This window comes from Manduca sexta, chromosome 15 (assembly GCF_014839805.1).
Source record: "Manduca sexta isolate Smith_Timp_Sample1 chromosome 15, JHU_Msex_v1.0, whole genome shotgun sequence".
Lineage (NCBI taxonomy): Eukaryota > Metazoa > Arthropoda > Insecta > Lepidoptera > Sphingidae > Manduca > Manduca sexta.
The window spans coordinates 2271336-2291111 of NC_051129.1; the positions used below are offsets into that span (position 1 = coordinate 2271336).

Consider the following 19776-nt stretch of genomic DNA (forward strand, 5'->3'; position numbering starts at 1 on the left):
GCCGAGAACTTGCGACCAGGATCATATTCTGTCTATACTTAGCGAATTTTCAATTATTCCTATGCTACATTGTAAAATAAGTGATTATTTATAAAATTAAGAAGGGTAAGACTCAAATACCCTATTGTCCTAATAAACATAGACAAAGTACCTACACATCCTTTATACCCCATTTTGAAAATACAGAATGATAGAACTTTAAAACTTAGTTTACGAACTTCAAGCCCTGTCTTGGATAAACAAGTAAATATACGCGAAACTTCCTCTCAGAATATACGTGAGAGTTAAGAATAACTTGTATACATCATTGTATTGGAAAAGTTACAGACGTTGAATGAAGTAAAAATGTTTATAAGATAAAGTTTGAGTCTACATGATCACGAAGAGAAAACATGTGGTATTCGTACGTATTGATACTAATTTTACCTGCGGGATAACTCAGAAGCAATGCTTTCTTTTAATCGTTTTTTTTTTAGTAAAAAATATTCTAAATCTGTTTAGTGGTTCCTGAGATTAGTGCAAGCAAACAAACAAATCAGCATTATAAGTAAGATAGATTGCAGATCTAGGACTTGAAATTGGCGGGTAGCAGATGGATGAAGACATGATCGGGTTGATTGACATTCACTCGAGTCCTACGCTCAGTAATAGACAACTATATGCTAATTGATTATTGCTAATAACAATAATCTTCGTTGTCTTTACCTCATTATCTAACAAGCTTAAGTTATAGTCTCAACTGCGTATATTATAAGAATGGTAGTCATATATTAGTTTACAGCATAACATGATTTGATAGGTATAAGTACTACTATGGCACAGAGAAACAACGTAGAGTCTACGTAGTATTTCATAATATGACGAGTGAGATTTTAATAAGCTCATAATGCCCTAAGTGGCGAGGGTCCATACCGATTCCTGTCGGCTTCCCTCTATGTAAATTTTTTGTAGAAATTTATCATTAGAACGACTTATAATAATATCAGCCCTGTATTATATACTAGCCCACTGCTGAGCACGGGCCTCTTCTACTACTGAGAGGGATTAGGCCTTAGTCCACCACGCTGGCCTAGTGCGGATTGGTAGACTTCACACACCTTCGAAATTCCTATAAAGAACTTCTCAGAAGTGCAGGTTTCCTCACGATGTTTTCCTTCACCGTTAAAGCGAACGATAAATTCACAAAGAATACACACATGATTTTTTAGAAAAGTCAGAGGTGTGTGCCCTTGGGATTTGAACCTGCGGACACTCGTCTCGGCAGTCCGTTCCACACCCAACTAGGCTATCGCCGCTAGAACGACTTGCAAACCTATATGTTGTGTCGGGTTCCCTTTTGGAAAATTTCACCTTTCGCCAATAAGACCCCTCTCGTTTTAACCCCTGGTGCTCCCCTCTAAAGGTAGTAGCCATTCAAAGTGACGTTATTGCTTGAACGTAAGACGTTTGTAAAAAAACATTAATAAGAATATAATGTATTTCTACATTAAGTTTATACAACAGAGTACACAATATATTTAAACATAATATTTTACGTCTCACCAAGTATTTGTTTAAGTCAAACGAGTCAATAAAGTTGTTAAATAAATTTATTATAAATACAGTTATTTATTTGTATTGTATTGTATATATAATGAGTATTTAATAGAGCATCGATATATTAACAAATATATCAAAAACATTTGAAGCATTTCGAATGCATTAATTAGCACTGAAGACAATGAATAATGGATTTATTGAGCTACTAAATCTAGTAATAGAATTATATATTTGATAAAATCTTTTTTATTGTTATTGAAAGCTGACGAACTGACATCCCAAATGAAGATGAGTGGTAACCGTCACCTATGGGCATGCGCAAAGTCAAGGGTAAAGCAAAACAGCTCTTATCTGTCAATACTATATTGTTAATTCTAACGTATCTCAAGAGATAGTGTGATACGCTATGAATAGTCCCAAAACGAATTCAAGGACCATAAATTCTTTCTATAACAACAAATCGCCATTTTTCTTAATATTCATACCGTTATCAAAGTTCATATTTTCTTTGAAAAGTATTTTGAATTTTGTTAACAAAAATCTAGCGCAAGCTTATGATATAATTTCGCAGTACCATAAATAAAAATTTTAAATTCATAAATAAATAATCTAGACTAATTACTGATGTAAATAGATACATTAGTTTGATAAACACCTAATAAAAAAACCCAAACATTATCTAATGATAAACTGAAAAAAAACTCACCCCAAATATTCTTTTAAGCCAATACTTCAACATTGTAAACACAAAAGAATAAAACGCGCGTTCCCAGAAAACTTTGACCGGTACTCGAATAATGAAAAAAAGTCAACGCTCGCCGACGAACGCGGTCCGCTGTAATTTTAAATAAAAAAACATATATAAATACGTTCGCACGCTCAAAAGTACGGCGAACAACTGATCTCGAAGTCTTGTAATATTAAATGGCAAATTAACGCTCTGACGTCATTATTCCGCGGGCCACGTAATAAAACGCGTTTACAAGTTTATCCGAGTTTGCTTAGCAAATTGGTTCGCGAGGGTTAAGGGAGTATTTATGGGGGGGCTATGCTTTAAGAAAATGTATAATAATTTCTTACGTTTACACGAATGTTAGACATCGATATGAAACTATTTTTAGGTTTTTGTCGCGGTTTTTTATGCTATAATTTTCCCCCGAAACTTCGCTTACTTTACAGCCTACATAGTCAGGGCGGATTCAACATCAGAAAAAATATATAAAAAACCGCAATAAAATCCTAAAAATAGTTTTATTGCGAAATAATGTAAATCTTGAAGTGTTTTCTTGTTAACATCAAATAAATATTTCTGAGTTTTTTGATATTCATAACACCTGACGATTATATCTAGGTTAATGTATTCTGTTATTTCCGAATTCCGATTATGTATAACGTTATGATGTAATATATTTCTTTATGCACACATTCACTCATAAAATAACCATATTTACGTGGTTTATTAAAATAACAATAATAGTAAGTATATTTAGTTATAAATCTACTTTAACAACCCCAGTTAGTATAGTTTTGCATAATAAAATATATTATTTAATTTCGATTTATAATTTTGCGTTTTTAACGATCAATAAAACTGCTTTTTACAATCAACGCAATTAACTTGGCTATTTGATAAATTTGTTTTCCTATTCGAAATATATCTGTTGAACTGCAGGCAAATTCAACTCATTATAAAAGGAATCATACTTGCAGTGTAACTTAAAAAAAATTCGTATAGCTATGCTCAGTTAAAACAAATTTACTCGATGAGCTGTAAGTCAAAACCCGCCATCTTGCCTCTTAAAAAGGTTTAAACTAGGAACCGGTGATGTTTTTGACAACTATTTAAAGCAATTCTTAACCACGTCTTAATGCTAAAACAAGTTTATGAGTAAGACTGTTAATGAGAAAGGTATGTACTGTCGTAGTACAGGGGTGCATATTAAAAAGTCATAATACGTGCACACTGCAGCCACGATAGGTAATAAGTTCAATGAAGTAAACGTACTTTTTTTTTTAGAAAAGCTCTATCCATTCAAATTTTTAATACCTATCCTATGTGTATAATTTAAAATCTATTATCCATTACTCTCTGAAAATTAATTAAATTTAGAATACGTGGAGTAGTTATTAGAAATAGACAAAATAAAAAAGATATAAAAGTAACTGGCAGATATAACAAATTATATTCAATAAGGAAAAAACAATTGACAGAGTTTTTTCAACTTTTGCACGTACTTTGGATAAAAATTGCCCGTCCCAAGAAACGATAGACTAATTGAAGAGGAAAAAAAAAATAAAAACCGGATAGATGGATAACACGACCTGATGCGCTGGACTGACACACGACCCCCGACAAATTGAGGTCAGTTTTTATTGAGGCTAAATTGAATGTCTATCGTTTGATTAATTTCCTAGATATAGCTAGATTAAACTCAATAATCAATTCGGTTCCATTCGGCTTATACTAGTAGAAGAATGTGCAATATACATGACGTGTTATTATAATATAGTTTTATTTGGCAATAATGCAAAACTTGATAGGAATATTCAGCTCGGTGGTAAGTTTCTCGTGTGTGAGTCTGTTACGGAGGTCACCAACATAATATTATAATTCTAGGTGTTGCTCAGGACTTCGCCCGCGTCAAATGCTTTTCCCGCTGCGTTTTACAACGCTATGTGAAGAAAACTAGCGCCATCTTTAAAAAAAAATAGATAACAGTCTATTATATCCCCTAGAAGCAAATTACCATAATAAAACGTAGCCTATGTTAATAAAGGACATAGTGTGTCAAATTACATCCAAATCCGATCAGCTGCTTCGTCTAACAAACATCCGAACAATTACACATACGCATTTATAATAATATAAATAAAAATAAAATAAGATTTCGTGTCTGAAAAAACTTTTTTTTTTTAGATAAGAGGGAACAAAAGAGACTTTTAAGTCTATACGAGGAGACTCTCAATCAGACGTGTCTTCTACAATATAGATGTCATTATTAATTGACCCAAAAGAACCTTTCTTAGAACCGCACGAAGATAGTGCTAATCATCAATGATTCACACGCCATCTTAGCTCTTAATTCTTAACGACACCTCATTCGCATGCTGCAAACGACATCTTTATTAACGGAAGACGTCTACGAGTTATCAATAAACATTCTGTCGGATGTGGCAATTAAATACGAGCTATTGTCTCTGATTTGTAGTTAATCAACAAGTTATGTCTTTTCCCTAGTTTTGCTTTCAAGGAAGAACTTGCTAAGCGCCACCTATGTCGATAAACAGTGGCAACTAACAAAACTAGATAATCGTAACTTAACATCACACTGCATGCTTTTGTTATGCTGAGATATTAGTTTAGTTCCATAATTATACGGGCTAATGTCCTTCGCTTTAAACACTGCCGTGCTCGCACGTGTTTCACGGCAAAAATAGAAGCAACGGTACCTAGACTGGCTCTCTAATACTTAAAATGTCACCTGAAACAATTCAACATCACGTACTTTTTCGTGAGAAATTTAAATTGCCACAGATAATACAAACTCGATACAAGGATTTCCCGCCGTATACAGGATTCCCCACACCAAAAACCGCTAACTTCACATGGCTTTAATACGATATCTGTTACAAACGAAGGCAAAGTTGCGGTCGCCAACGAGACCAAAATATAGGACACCTGACGATCTATTCATAGTTCACTTTCAAACTAATCGAACACCGCGTAATGTTAGAATTGTGATTGTCGTTTGTAATTTCGGTGAGTTTGGCGAACTTGTGCGAAGCAATACGGTGTAGACAGTTTGTCTGCAGCTTGAATGGTTCGGCTTGACAGTTTGTTCCACTATCCATACAAAATCAATAGAAATGGCATCTTTAGAGTAGCATCTTGTACTGTCAGTGAGGTTAATAGAGATCTCAAAAATCCCTCTTATTTCCTAAGTTCCATTCGGACAGGCAAAGCACCTTCAATTTCTATGGTAGACAAATCTTTGAGGAATGTTTCATTATTTCCATATACATTTTTTTTCAATTAGGTAATTCCTAATACAATACAGAGATGTTTTATATTCCGCCGTGCGAAATCGGTACGGGTCGTTACTACAAAAGCAATTTACATTACATATTGTGTCCAATTACGGAACATAATAGGCCTCGAATTTGGGATCCCCGGTGTTACCGGGTAAAGTCGGGTAGGACGTGACTTCATCAAAATCCTCCCCAATTGTTCCAGAACGTTCCTACTTCATTCTACAATTTATCGTACCTAAAATTTCGAATTTATAGCCTTTAATTCTACTTGGTTAGTTAGCAATGTATTAGCTGTGGGCTGGGAAGAATCCACATGGTTAGATTTACAAGTAAAGCAATAAGGTGAAGTTTTACTATCACCATTTACTTAAGCTGGCGTTTATTGAGTTTAAACAGGATAGCATAATTGTGTCGACTGACGATGGGCAATATCTCGTCAGTCGACAGGAGACAAAGTGCAGTAAATCATTGTCATTTTAGGTTCTGCATGGCGTTACTACTCCTCAAGGACAGGATGGAACTCACTAACAGAGCGACATACACATCTAGTAATTAACCTATCATTTTCAAACTAGTTGAGTCGATTTTACACGCGTGGGGTGATATAACATCATTTACTTTGTTTACGAAATAAATTCGTAGAAACTGAATTACGAGAAACAGCCTGCAACAGACAAGCCCATTGTATTCCCTTAATTGGACTAACAAGGCGCAATATTGTTTTATTCCATCGTTAATTTTAAATATGTATATCTCATTCAATATAAATTAGAATGCTGCTAATTGTCTGTTTACATTAACTAATACCTTTTCTTCTAATTACCGTTATGCTATCTGCAACACAACAGACTTCTTCAAGCATATTGTAGTTTATTTCGCCAATTTTTTTTTTGCAAACATCCACCCTTCCAACTCTAACTGTCTCTGAGAGATATCTTAGCGGTGTGGAGTCAGAGTCATGGATACAACACCAAGCAAAGCATGATAGAAGGACCTAAAAGGCCCAACCTGGGATTTTTTTTCAATTTTATTAGATTGACATTATTAGCTAATAGTATTGGCAAATAATTGGCATGGGCTCATTACCAACAGATCTATACTAATATAATAAAGAGGAAAAGTTTCATTGTTATTTGTAGCTTTGTAGGGGCCTCTGGAATCAATAAATCTATTTTGAAAATTCTTTCACTAGTAGGAAGCTACATTACTCTACTGCTCTACAGGCCTTTTCATTATGAGAACATACTTATCCCAGAAAAATATAATTATGCGGGCATAGCTGAGGGCAGAATTCATTCTGAATATGTACTGCCAACATTAAAGGACATAGAAAAATAATACTATATATAACTTATATAATTTTCTGACTATTTCTGAACTTCATATAATTAAAATCAATGATCCATTAGTTAGGATCTGATGATATCTATACATATTAAAAAAATTTGCATGTAAACTGTTATTTTGATAAATAATTTAGAATGCATTTATAACAATGAACCAGGAAACTCAGGGAATTATATTATCACACACAGTCTAGCATTGTTGGTTCTAAGATCAAGGCAAGTGAGAATATGTCATGTTTTATTTATCACTCTACACAAATACATAAAATATTGTATTCAAATTGAATGCATTTTGTTTCCTCTATAGATGTTTCAGTTATCTTGAAACAATGGTGTATAGGAGGTCTGTTTATAATACTAACTAGTTATTTTTTAACTGAACAATACTTAAAAGGGTATAATTTCTACTCAGCCTTTTTTGGAGAATTCTTGTAACTCTATAAAAACTATAAAATTTTCATATTTTCTAATGTCTATATAAAAAATATTATTTATAATTTATTATTGTTTGGCATTATAGTAGGTTAATATTTTCATAACTAATTATATAGGTATTTTGGACATGGATTCCTATTCTAACACAGACAGCCTTTTTATTTCAGTTAATATTATTAAATTTTGTATATTCTTCGTTGGACACCCCACAACATATTTTAATTCTCACCCTGCTCCACTTGCCACATATATATTTTACTTGAATATAACAAATACTAACAAAAAAAATGCATAACCACTAAATGCCGATTACATTTGTTCTAAGCAATTAGGCAACTTTTACCCTCGCCTCTCTCGCGCAGTGAAAGTGATGACCATAGGCAAGCACCATACAGCCAGAAAAATTTACGCCACCATACAAAACTAGAAAGATCTAGGTCATGCGTTACTAAAGATAAATATCCCAGACAATAATAGAAAGCTTAATACGTTTCATCGTAGTGTTTCGGGAAACAACCATGACCGAGTAATACCTACAAATCAATATAAACAAAATCGATAATCCCGACATGCGACTCACCACACTGGCAGTGTCTTGGCTGTCTAGGGAATACTTGTCCGTGTCCTTCGCCTGGTGTTCGTTTGTAAAATGTTCATATTTACGTGTGGGACTGCTTTTCATTGTTCACGCGATGCCTAAACACTTAGGCTTCGAGAAACATTTTCGCAAACCGCACAGACGACAAGAAACACCAACGAATAATTAACCACTGACGTCTGACTGGCCGACTGACAGATGACACTGACAATTCAGTTTGACAACTAACGGGCTGGGAAGTGGGAATGACGTTAGGGAAGCAACTTTGAGTATACCAAGCAATTTGAAAATCAACTAATTTTATTATTATGAATCATTTTACTGATTTGAAAAAATTGTATTCCAAAGAAAAATGGCACAGTGACAATTTTATTTCTGAAAGTAGTTTTCACTTGGGCGAGTACGTGAGCATGAGCTAGTGTTTATGCATAGATTAGGTCGCACGGTTTCGACACACGTTTTTGTTATTGAAAAAGGTTTTTCAGAGCTAATAGAAATGGTTATCTAATTGTACTATATCATTACTTCAAGTACCTAAGTTTTTTATTATGCGTAGATTTGGGTTCATAGTAAACACAATAAAAATCTTACTGCCAGACTTTACCGTATTTGTAATCTATAGCATTATTTATATTATCTACTAATTGCAATAATATAAACGATTTGGGTATGGTCCCAATGCCCTTGTGCCTTTTTTTGTAATTCGTCAATGGATTCGGATGTAATTTACATTGAATGGTTGATATCGACTTGAAAAGTTAATAGACGATAAAATAGATATAATAGCCGCTATAATGAGCTGTAGAACATTCTCTATGCGGATTTTATCCACGCTATGGCAATACCCAATGACGAGTAATGATATGTGACAAGAGTTTATTTGTCTCTGGTGACGAGTGACGAGTGGTGACGACTGACAACGCTTGACCAAAACAATTTAATTACAATGATCTTTAGAAATATTGATCAATGCTTTTGTAAATTATTAATTACCTAGTACCACGAAAGAGAATGCATTGTAATAGCATAGGTTTTATTCTTCACACATTGATTCGCAACTATTTTGAATTGTAAAATAAGTTAAGAGTAGGGATCTAACACGACTGTATACGTCAATCGTCAATAAATACAAGTGTTTTTGGTTTTTACACCAAATTTCGGAATTCAGATACACTAATCAGTGCAGTTTTTGAATACATTTTTTTTGAGGAAGATGAAAAGGTCATTCAAAATATTAAATATTACTAGTAAACACGCTGGTGCCTATCCGTAGGTAAAGTACCTACTTACATATATAATTCGATAAATGACCCAGAATACAACTTTAACCTTTCGATAAAATATCACATGTGTACAAAATCCGTTTCACTTACTTGGTTAACATGGTCATCCCATATTTGCACTCTAGTGTAATTATTATTGTTTGGAGCACCATTTGTCAAATTTCTACGAAACATCTAAAAAAATCCTTATGTCGTTGATATTCAACACATTCTTTTTAATTCCACGTCACTAACCAGTATTTTTTTTATACAAAACACGAAACCTCTTTGACCTCACAAAAATCACTGACAACAATACGTAACGCAAATAGTAAATCAGAACTGAAGTTAGTTTTCATTGAATAATTTCCCTATCTACGTATAGGCAGAATTATTGTACTTACTTCAAGGCAAAGATAAACACACATACTGCCGCTTATCTATACATTAGTCGGCAACATGGTAGGAGATATAGAATAAAATTTTAGACGCGCCTATTTTTTTTTTCTAAGCAAGTAATTAACGCTTTCCAAGATAGGTATATTTATTAATTAATTAGATTAAATCTAATATTTCCAATCCTAAAGTGCGGCCCTGGCATGCGTTGCTTAGTTAGGTAAGTACCTAAATTTCCTAGGTCCTTGAATTGTAAACGATTCGTAACTTCAGAAGCGTTACTATATTTTTTATTATAAATTTAACAACGGCATTGGCCGACTTAAATAATGAACGTTAGAATAAAAATGTAATTTACAGATAATGTTTATAAAATCGCTGTTGCTTGATGCTGTTAGAAGTAGGTAGGCATGCGATGGTCCAAAACCATTTAATGGTTTTTGACCATTGCATGCCATCTAAAGTCTTAGAATACGCTATTTTTTATGTAGTACAGACCTATCGTCTGCCCTAAGATGATAAGCGCAGTACATTGCCAAATAATTTTGGGGTAATGAATACTAGGTAATGTAAAATATTACTATTGTGTACATACCTATATAAAGACAACGTTTAGTGTAAAAGCCATGACTTATCGCAGACGTTCACACGCAAGGTGGACAAAAAACTTGATAAAAGTCGCAGGAACAGACTGGTTGCAGATCGCCTTCGACAGTTCCGTCTGGAAATCTTTCGGGGAGACCTATGTTCAGCAGTAGAATTTATGTGACTAATGATAAAATAAATATTACAGAAGGTAGATACCTAATTACAGTTTTTAATTTTACCTCATTTTATATAGATGCACAAAGATATTATATCAACAAATCAAAGATCACATCATGATTAATTTCTTTAATCATTAACATATGCGATAAGACTATTTTGGCCGTGAGCCAAGCCTTATTACTCGACTGCGCTGAAAAAATGTATGATTATAATCAACTAAGTATATCTTTTAAGTAATTTTAATTTTTGGTTTGAATATTCAATAAAGAAGTAACCACATCATAAAATTTAGTCTATACCGAATCTTTATAATATTCCTATTGCGCCCAACCCTATAAATATTTTCTTTTTTTAAATAGCTGCTACTGGCTACTCGTAGAGTTAACGAGTAGCCAATTTGTGATTGCCATAATTGCACGTGCAGTATTATCCAAGATTCAAGAAGCTATCGACGAACGACAATCAAAAGACTTAATGATCGCATTAAGGAAGGCCACCCACAGCGAGCTTTTGCAGTTTGCACCGATGCTATCATGCATTTGTATCAAAACAGTAGGTAGTTTAGTTGTCGCCCTTTGTAGCGATGCAGTAGTGTAGCTGTCGCCTTTATATCGATACAGTAGGGTAGATGTCGCCCGTTGTATCGATACAGTAGTGTAACTGTAGCCTTTATGTCGATACAGTGGTTTAGCTGTCGCCCTTTATATCGATACAGAAGCAATGTTATCGCGGGTTTGTATAGCTTCCGACCAGCGTAACAAGTGCGTATCGATATGCGTATTGTATATACTGTACCGATACAAATTCACGATAGTAATCGTAAAAGCAGCAATAAAGAAAACATTGTCGATTTTTCCTTTTCGATTCTTGTATCGAAGTTACGTCGCGCCAGCATTTCAATTGTAGCAATGCAAAATCGTGGACGTGAGCGAAGATAGACTGTCAGCCATCGGTCCACAACCACACAAGTAAAATATTCTATCGATATGAGGTAATGAAATAAAAATACCGTCGATCAGGACGACTTCCTTCAAATCTGAACTAGATTCAAAAGAGATTGATTTCATGAGTGTAAAGGCAACTAGAACTAAAGTAAGTATATGAATCAAATCAAACCATTAGAAACCTAAAGAAAAAATTAAAAACTGTTCTAACATGATTTATTTAAATATTCCCTATATAGTATTAACAGATTTAAGCTTTGAGTGCGTCCTGGAGTCCATAGCCAGGACCTGTGGGCTCTTCTGTGAGGGAGGTCAATCCACCGAGAGGTTCTGCTGCGAATCTGCCACTCCTGAAACAAGACAAGAGGTTAGAGGGTTCAAAATGTAAAAATAAAGGATATTTTATCTATATACTATTATATAAAGCTGAAGAGTTTGTTTGTTTGAATGCGTTAATTTTAGGAACGACTGATATGACTTGAAATTTCTTTTAATGTTCAATAGCCCATTTATTGAGGAAGGCTATAAGCTATATAACATCTCGCTATGACCAATAAGAACAGAATATCAATGAAAAATAGGAAAAATATTCCTTTGAGAGCTTCCATGTGTGCTACGTAAATGGTTAAAGTTATACAGCAATGATATATGGCGGAATTGTTCCTTTTAAAGTTTTAAAAAATATATTATAAAACAAAAGCCTCGCTGCATCTGTTTGTCTGTCCGAACGCGAAAAACTCAAAAACTACCCAAGAGATTTGGATGAAATTTGGTACAGAGATAATTTAAGAACCTGGATACTTCGTATCCCGGGATAGTCTTTCACGCGGGCGGAGTCGCAAGCAAAAGCTAGTTTATTATAACACAAAGTGGGGCACTTTGTTTCCTGCTGCATCTGTTTTGAAATAGAATGCGATAAGCTCAAAAACTTTGCAACACTTTTCGATGACAATTGGTACGGAGATAGGTTGTGACTCTGGGTAGAAGGCTTTCTAGTTAAGGAAAATGCATAGCGGGGCTTGTATCTCTGAAAACTCTTTCACGCGGACGAAGCTGCAACCAAATGTTTCAATATAAACACTATACCTTGGTCCAGGTTTTGGTTTTCGTCCTTCTTGAGCTTCTCAATAATTTCTTTCGTATCTTCTACAGTTAGATCCTCCTGTAAGTAGTAGTTGTAGTTATATTCTTTGCCAAAATTAAGAAAATGGAATTGTTAGTAATATAAAAATGCAGGATAATTATTTAAAATATTTTTGTACTATTAAGAGTCCCATCTCCAAAACAGTATAAGAAGTACTACTTTTAAGGCGATTGAAAAGGGCTTCGGAGTACCACAAATTCAGACTTAGGTCAACATTGACTTAAAGACAACAAAAATACAGTTAAACCATAAATAAATAAAAAGCCCGAAGTGCCTAAGACGGCCCCTATCATAAGATAAATTAACTGTATCAAGTATACAAACTAATCACTTAAATTAAAAGTATTTTCTTGCCTAATTTATAGTTTTTTCTAATTCAATTACTTACGTAGTAATCGTCGTTAACTTGCACCATTGGCGCATTCACGCATGCGCCGAGGCATTCAACCTGGAATCGAAAATTATTTTTTCTTGAATCCAAAAAGGCCTTTTTATTTAATTCAATTATGTACAGAATTTTATGTCTAACAAAATTGCATTTATACATTAAATATATTTTACACATTACTCATTCTCAAGATGTATATTACTAATAGATACTAAATTAAATTCTTTAAGCAAAAAACTAGCATATACATTTAAAATTTCCAAAAAGCCAAAATATTATTAATGGCAGATACTAAATTAAATTCTCTAATAAAAAACTAGCATATGCAATGCTTCTTAAAAAAAATTAAAAGCCAAAATAATTTTAAGTACGGCATCACCAATAGATTTATATTTTAAGTGCTAACCAACCTCTGAAACGGAGAATTTTCCGCAGGGGCTGTTGCCTCCCACTTGGCAGCCCGTTGCCTCTACAATCGCCTTGAGGACAGCGTCAGAGCCTCGCAGCCAGCATGGAGTTGTGGTGCACACTTGAACATGGTATTTACCAATTGGTCGTCTGAAATAATAGTAAGATAAAATACAATTATATCAGAAATTATATTGTATTTATACAACGAAGATTTACTTGATCGGTTTTTGCATTTGTAAATGTGGAATTTTGTTTGACTTCTTAAAGATAGTATAAAAATAGTAATTTAGATGTTTATAGAGAATTATGGAAACAATAATATATTGAAATCACAATATATTTTTGTTAAATAATAGGGCTTCAGAACAAAACTTTCTAATACTGGCTTAGTGTTTAAAAGTAGAATACCATAGCATTGTTTGTCAATAGAGTACAACATTGTGTGACAACTTTTGCCCAAGTGCCAAAATGTATGATGTTGATCTAATGATATAATAATAATAACAAAAAATAACTTGGAATAGTATTTTATTTTAAATATAGTGTTTGATAACATTTGCATTAGTAAAGAAACTTTCTGACAAATATTAATGCCTCTTTCATAACTAAACAACAATTTGTATTCCATAATAGAAACAAAAAATTAGATTACTTTTACACATTTATTTACATTGTTATAAACTCTATATACTTGCCTTTAATACAATCGAATAAATTACTTACCTAATGAACATCGTGTAAAATGTGGCTACTTCATACACCCTCATTCTTGGAAGATTTAGAATTTCGGCAACTTTGTGCATAGCAGAGATGGGGAGCCATCCTCCATTCTGTCTCTGCGCCAGATCTAGCAGGGGAATCATGGCCCCACGCTTATGACCTTCAGGGTATATCGCCAGCAGGGCATCTATCCTCTGGAAATTATGAAAGGCATTATAATTTAGGTGCATATCTAATAAATTTTGCTAAATAGTAGTAGGTTTTCAAATAAAAATGGATTAAGGATATTTAAAATAAAAAATTTAAAAACTATTATATTGAAATTTAATAATATACTTTACATAACACAATATTATGCTTTGCTACTTGTGTTCCATTATAACATTATATGCAATTATGTCAACAATAAATCAGACAACAATTATTAAGTTGCTTTTTAAATTACCCATAATGTTTTATAATCCATATAAATAAAACATTTTAAATATCTGGAACACTAGCAATAAAAATGTATATCAATAAAAATAATTTTAACAAAAAATTAAACCGCCTTCAAAAACCACTCAAAACCAAAAAATAATTTCACATACAAGTATATATTGGATACCAATTTTGGAGTCGGTGCCTAATTAAAATTGCTAGTTAGCTATATTTGTTGCATAGTCCATCTATGAGCTAAATTTCTTTCAAATCAATTAAAAGGAGTAGGTTTGCGTGAACTACAACATACACAGTGAAAGGTGTAATACCAAGCACATGTATGGTGTTTCATCTTTTTATTTCCTCTTTTTTCGAGGCAGGGGGTGTAATACACCCACATTTGACCAGCTATATGTAACAGGGGAAGAATTTGGGTAGTGTACAGTTCACAAATTTAAATATTTCCTTAATAGCTTCCATTTGCTGTGCTGCGGCGATGTGTTTATCTCCGATGACGATCTGACTTGCTGACTTTGTACGCTGGCAACACATTGTTTTCGTATATTCGTTAATGTATTTATCTAGCTTAACTAGCAATTTTAATTAGGCACCGACTCCAAAATTGGTATCCAATATATACTTGTATGTGAAATTATTTTTTGGTTTTGAGTGGTTTTGAAGGCGGTTTAATTTTTGTTAAAATTATTTTTATTTTTGCTTTTTTGTGTTAGTAAAAAATAGACCGTCTCAATGGCATAATTGTGTTTCGCTCACGATACGACTATCGCGCTGAGGAGTTACACTTCTGAGTACCACTGAAAAGGGGAAAAGTTGTGATGCTATATATATATGTATGTAAGAAGTAGATTCAAGTAAACCTAACGCAAAAACACAACTGATATTTTTTGGCTCACAGTACAACTATCGCGCTGTGGTGTTACACTTCTGCCTACCCCTGAAAAGGGGAAAAGGTGTGATGCTACATATATGTATGTATGTAAAAAGTGGAGTCAACTAAACCCAACGCAAGAACACAACTAATGTGTTTCGCACGCAGTACGACTATCGCGATGAAATTATACGCCTCTGTTTACCCCTGACACGGGGAAAAGGTGTGATGCTATAAGATTTATGTAAGAAGTAGATTCGAGGAAACCTAACGCAAAAACACAACTGATATATTTGGCTTACAGTACGACTAGCGCGCTGTGGTGTAACATCTCTGCCTAGCCCTGAAAAGGGGAAAAGGTGTGATGCTATATGTATGTATGTATGTAAGAAGTAGAGTCCACTAAACCCAACACAAAAACACAACTAATGTGTTTCGCACGCAGTACGACTATCGCGCTCAAATGTTACACCTCTGCCTACCCCTGAAAAGGGGAAAAGGTGTGATGATGTATATATATATGTATGTAAGAAGTAGATTCAAGCAAACCTAACGCAAAAACACAACTGATATATTTCGATCATACTATAACTATTGCGCTGTGGTGTTACATCTCTGCCTACCCTAAAAAGGGGAAAAGGTGTGATGCTATATACATATATGTATGTATGTAAGAAGTAGAGTCAATTAAACCCAATCCAAAAACACAACTGATATGTTTCACACACAGTACCGACTATCGCGGCGATGAAATGTTACGCCTCTGCCTACCCCTGACACGGGGAAAAGATGTTACGCTATATGTATAAGTATGTGAGAAGTACAGTCAACCAAACTCAATGCCAAAACATAACTAAATACGTCAAAGGAAAGCTAAATTCGCGATTTCGTTTTCTTGGACGACATAAATATTCTAGTTTTTTTAATTTTAAAACCAAACTACCAAAGCGATCTTGAAAAAAATTTTATGGGACCAATCTGGAGAGAAATTCTTTCGAATAAAAAAAGAATTTTCCAAATCGGTTCATAAATGAGCGAGTTCTGAGGTAACAAACATAGAAAAAAAAAAAAAAAAAAATTCACGTCGAATTGATAACCTCCTCCTTTTTTTGAAGTCGGTTAAAAACTACAAATTATCTAAATCTCAAAGTAAACATGTAACCTCCAAATGATTTTATTGGATTATTTTTTTCTTAATAACATAATAGCGAGAATATTCTTCAATTTGACTATATATGTCACTGTTAATCAAAAATGCAACGTCGAAGAAGAATTTAAATGTATTTTCTAACAAAAACAAATGAAGTACTTGCTTTTTGATTGGCAGGTGAAAACTCGAAGGGGATGCTGGAGTTGTCTTCAGGGGTGTCTCGATGCACGAACAGACTGTCATGCTGCAAGGCTGAGGTGGTTTGCAAACTTCTAGCCGAAACACGCCACTGAAATCACGTATTTTCAATCGCATTGGTTGAAGACTCAAACGTCAAACACTTATTATATAATACCAACTATTTAATAATAATTAATATTTTGACTATCGATGGAAAACAACGTACCAAGCCCTGAACTCCAGTCCTGAGGCTGGACAGCATTGTTTTTATGGTATTTTATTAAATTATTAAAAAATATTGCGAAACACTGTTCGCGAACAGATGCTTTAGCAAACTGCGGGCAACTTCACTCTCCTGTTCAGTTCGGAAACTGGGTAAGTGTTAAACAATAATTTACTTTTATAAATGTTTGCTACCCTGTTACTTGTATAGATGTAACATTTTATTTATATAATACATTATGGAAGAATAAATGAAACAATCTGCTTTAGCCTCTATTCCATGTGAATACTTCATCAAATACATGCAATAAATAGGTAAAACATTTATTTCTAAACGAATTGCGGCTCGTAAGTAACTTCGGAAAGTAAAAAATGCCATTCTATTTTGAATCCTTGATAATAATAATTATAAAGTTCAAACTTGTTTGTGCAGAGAGTGAAGATAAATTTAAATATTGGGTAATTTATTTTTGAAGTTTCATAGTTTTATAGATCGGTTTGTTCAATATTAAGATAAAACCATCTTAATCCATTGAGTAAGTACCACTTACTTCATTATTGTAAGCCAAAGAATAGACACGTCTTAACCATCGTGAAGGACTTACAAATTTTCTCTGAAAACCAAAGCAACGTCTTTTTCTATGCTTTTTTTCGGGATAAAAGTCTTGTTTCTTATAAGTGTTGTCTATATATTTTCTTGTGAAAATCCGTTCAAAAGGCAAACGCGGCGGAGAACTTTGTTTTATAATACTATTATGTAAAGAAGGATACAAATAACTAAATAAATAAAGATGCAAATAGTTGTATAGATAATTTTGCTAAGAGAAAACTAATAGGTACCCAGCTACATTGTAGGAACAGCGAACGTAAAGTTTACGAATTATAAACATAAGCAGAAAATATTTATTTTGGCAATAATTTTGTATGTAGGTACATATAAAAAAAGGTTGTATGTACTAGATATAGATACAATAAATGTATGTATTAGTTTACGCGGTCAGAAGTTGTATGAAACTTACCAACGCGGCTTGAGGCTAAAGTACCTACTAGATATTCGAACCTACCCACATGTATACAATTAATCGTCTCTTAACAACAATTAATATATAAGTATTTTCCATATTAACCTGGAATATTTTGAACATGTCCCATACATATTTGTAAGTTTTTCCTATATTAACTTAATCACACCACGATTGTACGTGTGAAACTTTAAAGATAATTATATCAGTCCTGTATTATATACTGTACCACTGCTGAGCACGGGCCTCCTCTACTACTGAGAAGGATTAGTCCACCACGCTAGTTTAGTATAGATTAGCAGACTACACACATCCTCGAAATTCTTGTACAGAACTCTTCAAAATGGTGCAGGTCTCCTTACGAAGATTTCCTTCAGCGTTAAAGCAAGCGATAATTCACTAAGAAAACCCACATAATTTTAGAAAAGTCAGAGGAACGTGCCCTTGAATTTTAAACGTGCAGACTCGGCAGTACACTCCACTCTCAATTGGGCTTTCGCCGCTTTACTGTAGAACTACCCACATTATTATTATATAATGCAATCATTAGAAAATCATCTAATGAGAGCTTAATATCCTTACGATAAATATGAAAGGTACTCTACCAAGTAGGGACGTGAAGCGGTCTACTTTTCCCTACAATTTATAAGTATAAAATTCCCCACGACTACAATTTTAGATGGTTAATTCATTCTAACAACCTAACGCGACGGCAGCATATAGCATGCAAAAGGCGTTGTCTGGCCGACGCCCTGTGCCTATATTTTGGAAAAAAAAAACAAAAGCAAAATGAATAGACAGCGCGCGATTGGCAAAACAACGACACCGTCGCCATAGCAACTGCCGCACTCCGCCACTGTTGCACCAAAATGTACACAAATTCTGCGAATACTTTCGGAACGATTTAAGAGCGTTGTCTATGGTTTAGGATAGGCTGAATGGAGAGATGTTTGAACATGGAAAAATAAATGTTAGTTGGTATTGGCCAATGACGTATATTATATAGATATAAACGTTCACGTAAACTATATCAACATCTGAACTAAAATGGCAACCAAAACTTCACTGTTATAACTTATTTACTCAACAACAACAACAAATAATATTACTAATTTGACTAATATTTTTTATTCACATCCAGGTTTGCACTTAGACTCGCGTTTTTATTATGAGCGCCACTTCGTACACAACCACAAGTATCAATATTGATACCATGCTAAAATCAGTTTGTATGGATGACAGTTCAATTCAATTGAACACAGTCAATGTTCGGAACGCCAAATCTAATATGTAGTACATATATATCGATGGTATTCGCTGAGTTCAGTTAGGTGTCTATGAATATGCTGGGTGATTTATACCATATTATTAAAAAAATATAAATACTTTCATTATGAAGAATATTGTTTTTTGAGATATAGAACTCAAATTCTTGTATGTAGATATATCTACTCACGTTTAGTATGCAGTATTTTTGTACTAGGTTATTTTGCTATAAAGCAATATATTATCAACAAAACTGCCTGTTTTATTGAAGTACTGGCTTGAGTGTACATTTCGATAGATATTCAGATTCACAAGAACTGAAACAATTGTACTTATTAATAAATAATCTATATAATACGTGTATACAAATATACTAAACATGGATAGCATCTCCAGAAAATTCACTGCACAATAATACTTCTGGTTTATGTTCTATCCAAAATTAATACGAAGACAAGAAGAAACACAGTAGTTTATATTGTTTTACACGTAGTTTTTTATTTATTCATTATTCATAAGTAAATAAATTTCAGTTAAAAAAAAACAATAAGTACAAAATATGGCGGTCTTATCGCTCTAAGTTATTACTTAGAGTCTTACAGACAATCATGGGATGAACATAACAAAAGGAGAAAGAGTTGGCT

General features: G+C 33.6%; 2 protein-coding genes across 4 annotated transcripts in view; both read right to left on the reverse strand.

The window, feature by feature from the left end:
- Positions 1-9542, reverse strand: part of LOC115445180 (calcium-transporting ATPase type 2C member 1) — a 59142-nt gene extending 49600 nt beyond the window's left edge. Inside the window, exon 1 of one of the 3 annotated variants that reach the window (XM_037438814.1) lies at positions 9324-9542. In XM_037438814.1, coding sequence (XP_037294711.1) covers positions 9324-9407 — 84 coding nt within the window. In that variant the 5' untranslated portion in view covers positions 9408-9542. Of the gene's footprint in view, positions 1-2245; positions 2442-7932; positions 8166-9323 lie in introns of those variants that run through there. The other 2 variants (XM_037438813.1, XM_037438815.1) reach the window with 2 other exon arrangements.
- Positions 9543-11519: 1977 nt separating this feature from the next.
- On the reverse strand, positions 11520-16984 carry LOC115451737 (NADH dehydrogenase [ubiquinone] flavoprotein 2, mitochondrial). Its single transcript, XM_037438816.1, is given in 8 exon segments — positions 11520-11670; positions 12407-12425; positions 12428-12482; positions 12853-12912; positions 13263-13410; positions 13987-14177; positions 16606-16731; positions 16849-16984. Coding segments are annotated over 8 exon segments (735 nt in total). The 5' UTR covers positions 16885-16984; the 3' UTR covers positions 11520-11570.
- Positions 16985-19776: the final 2792 nt, after the last annotated feature.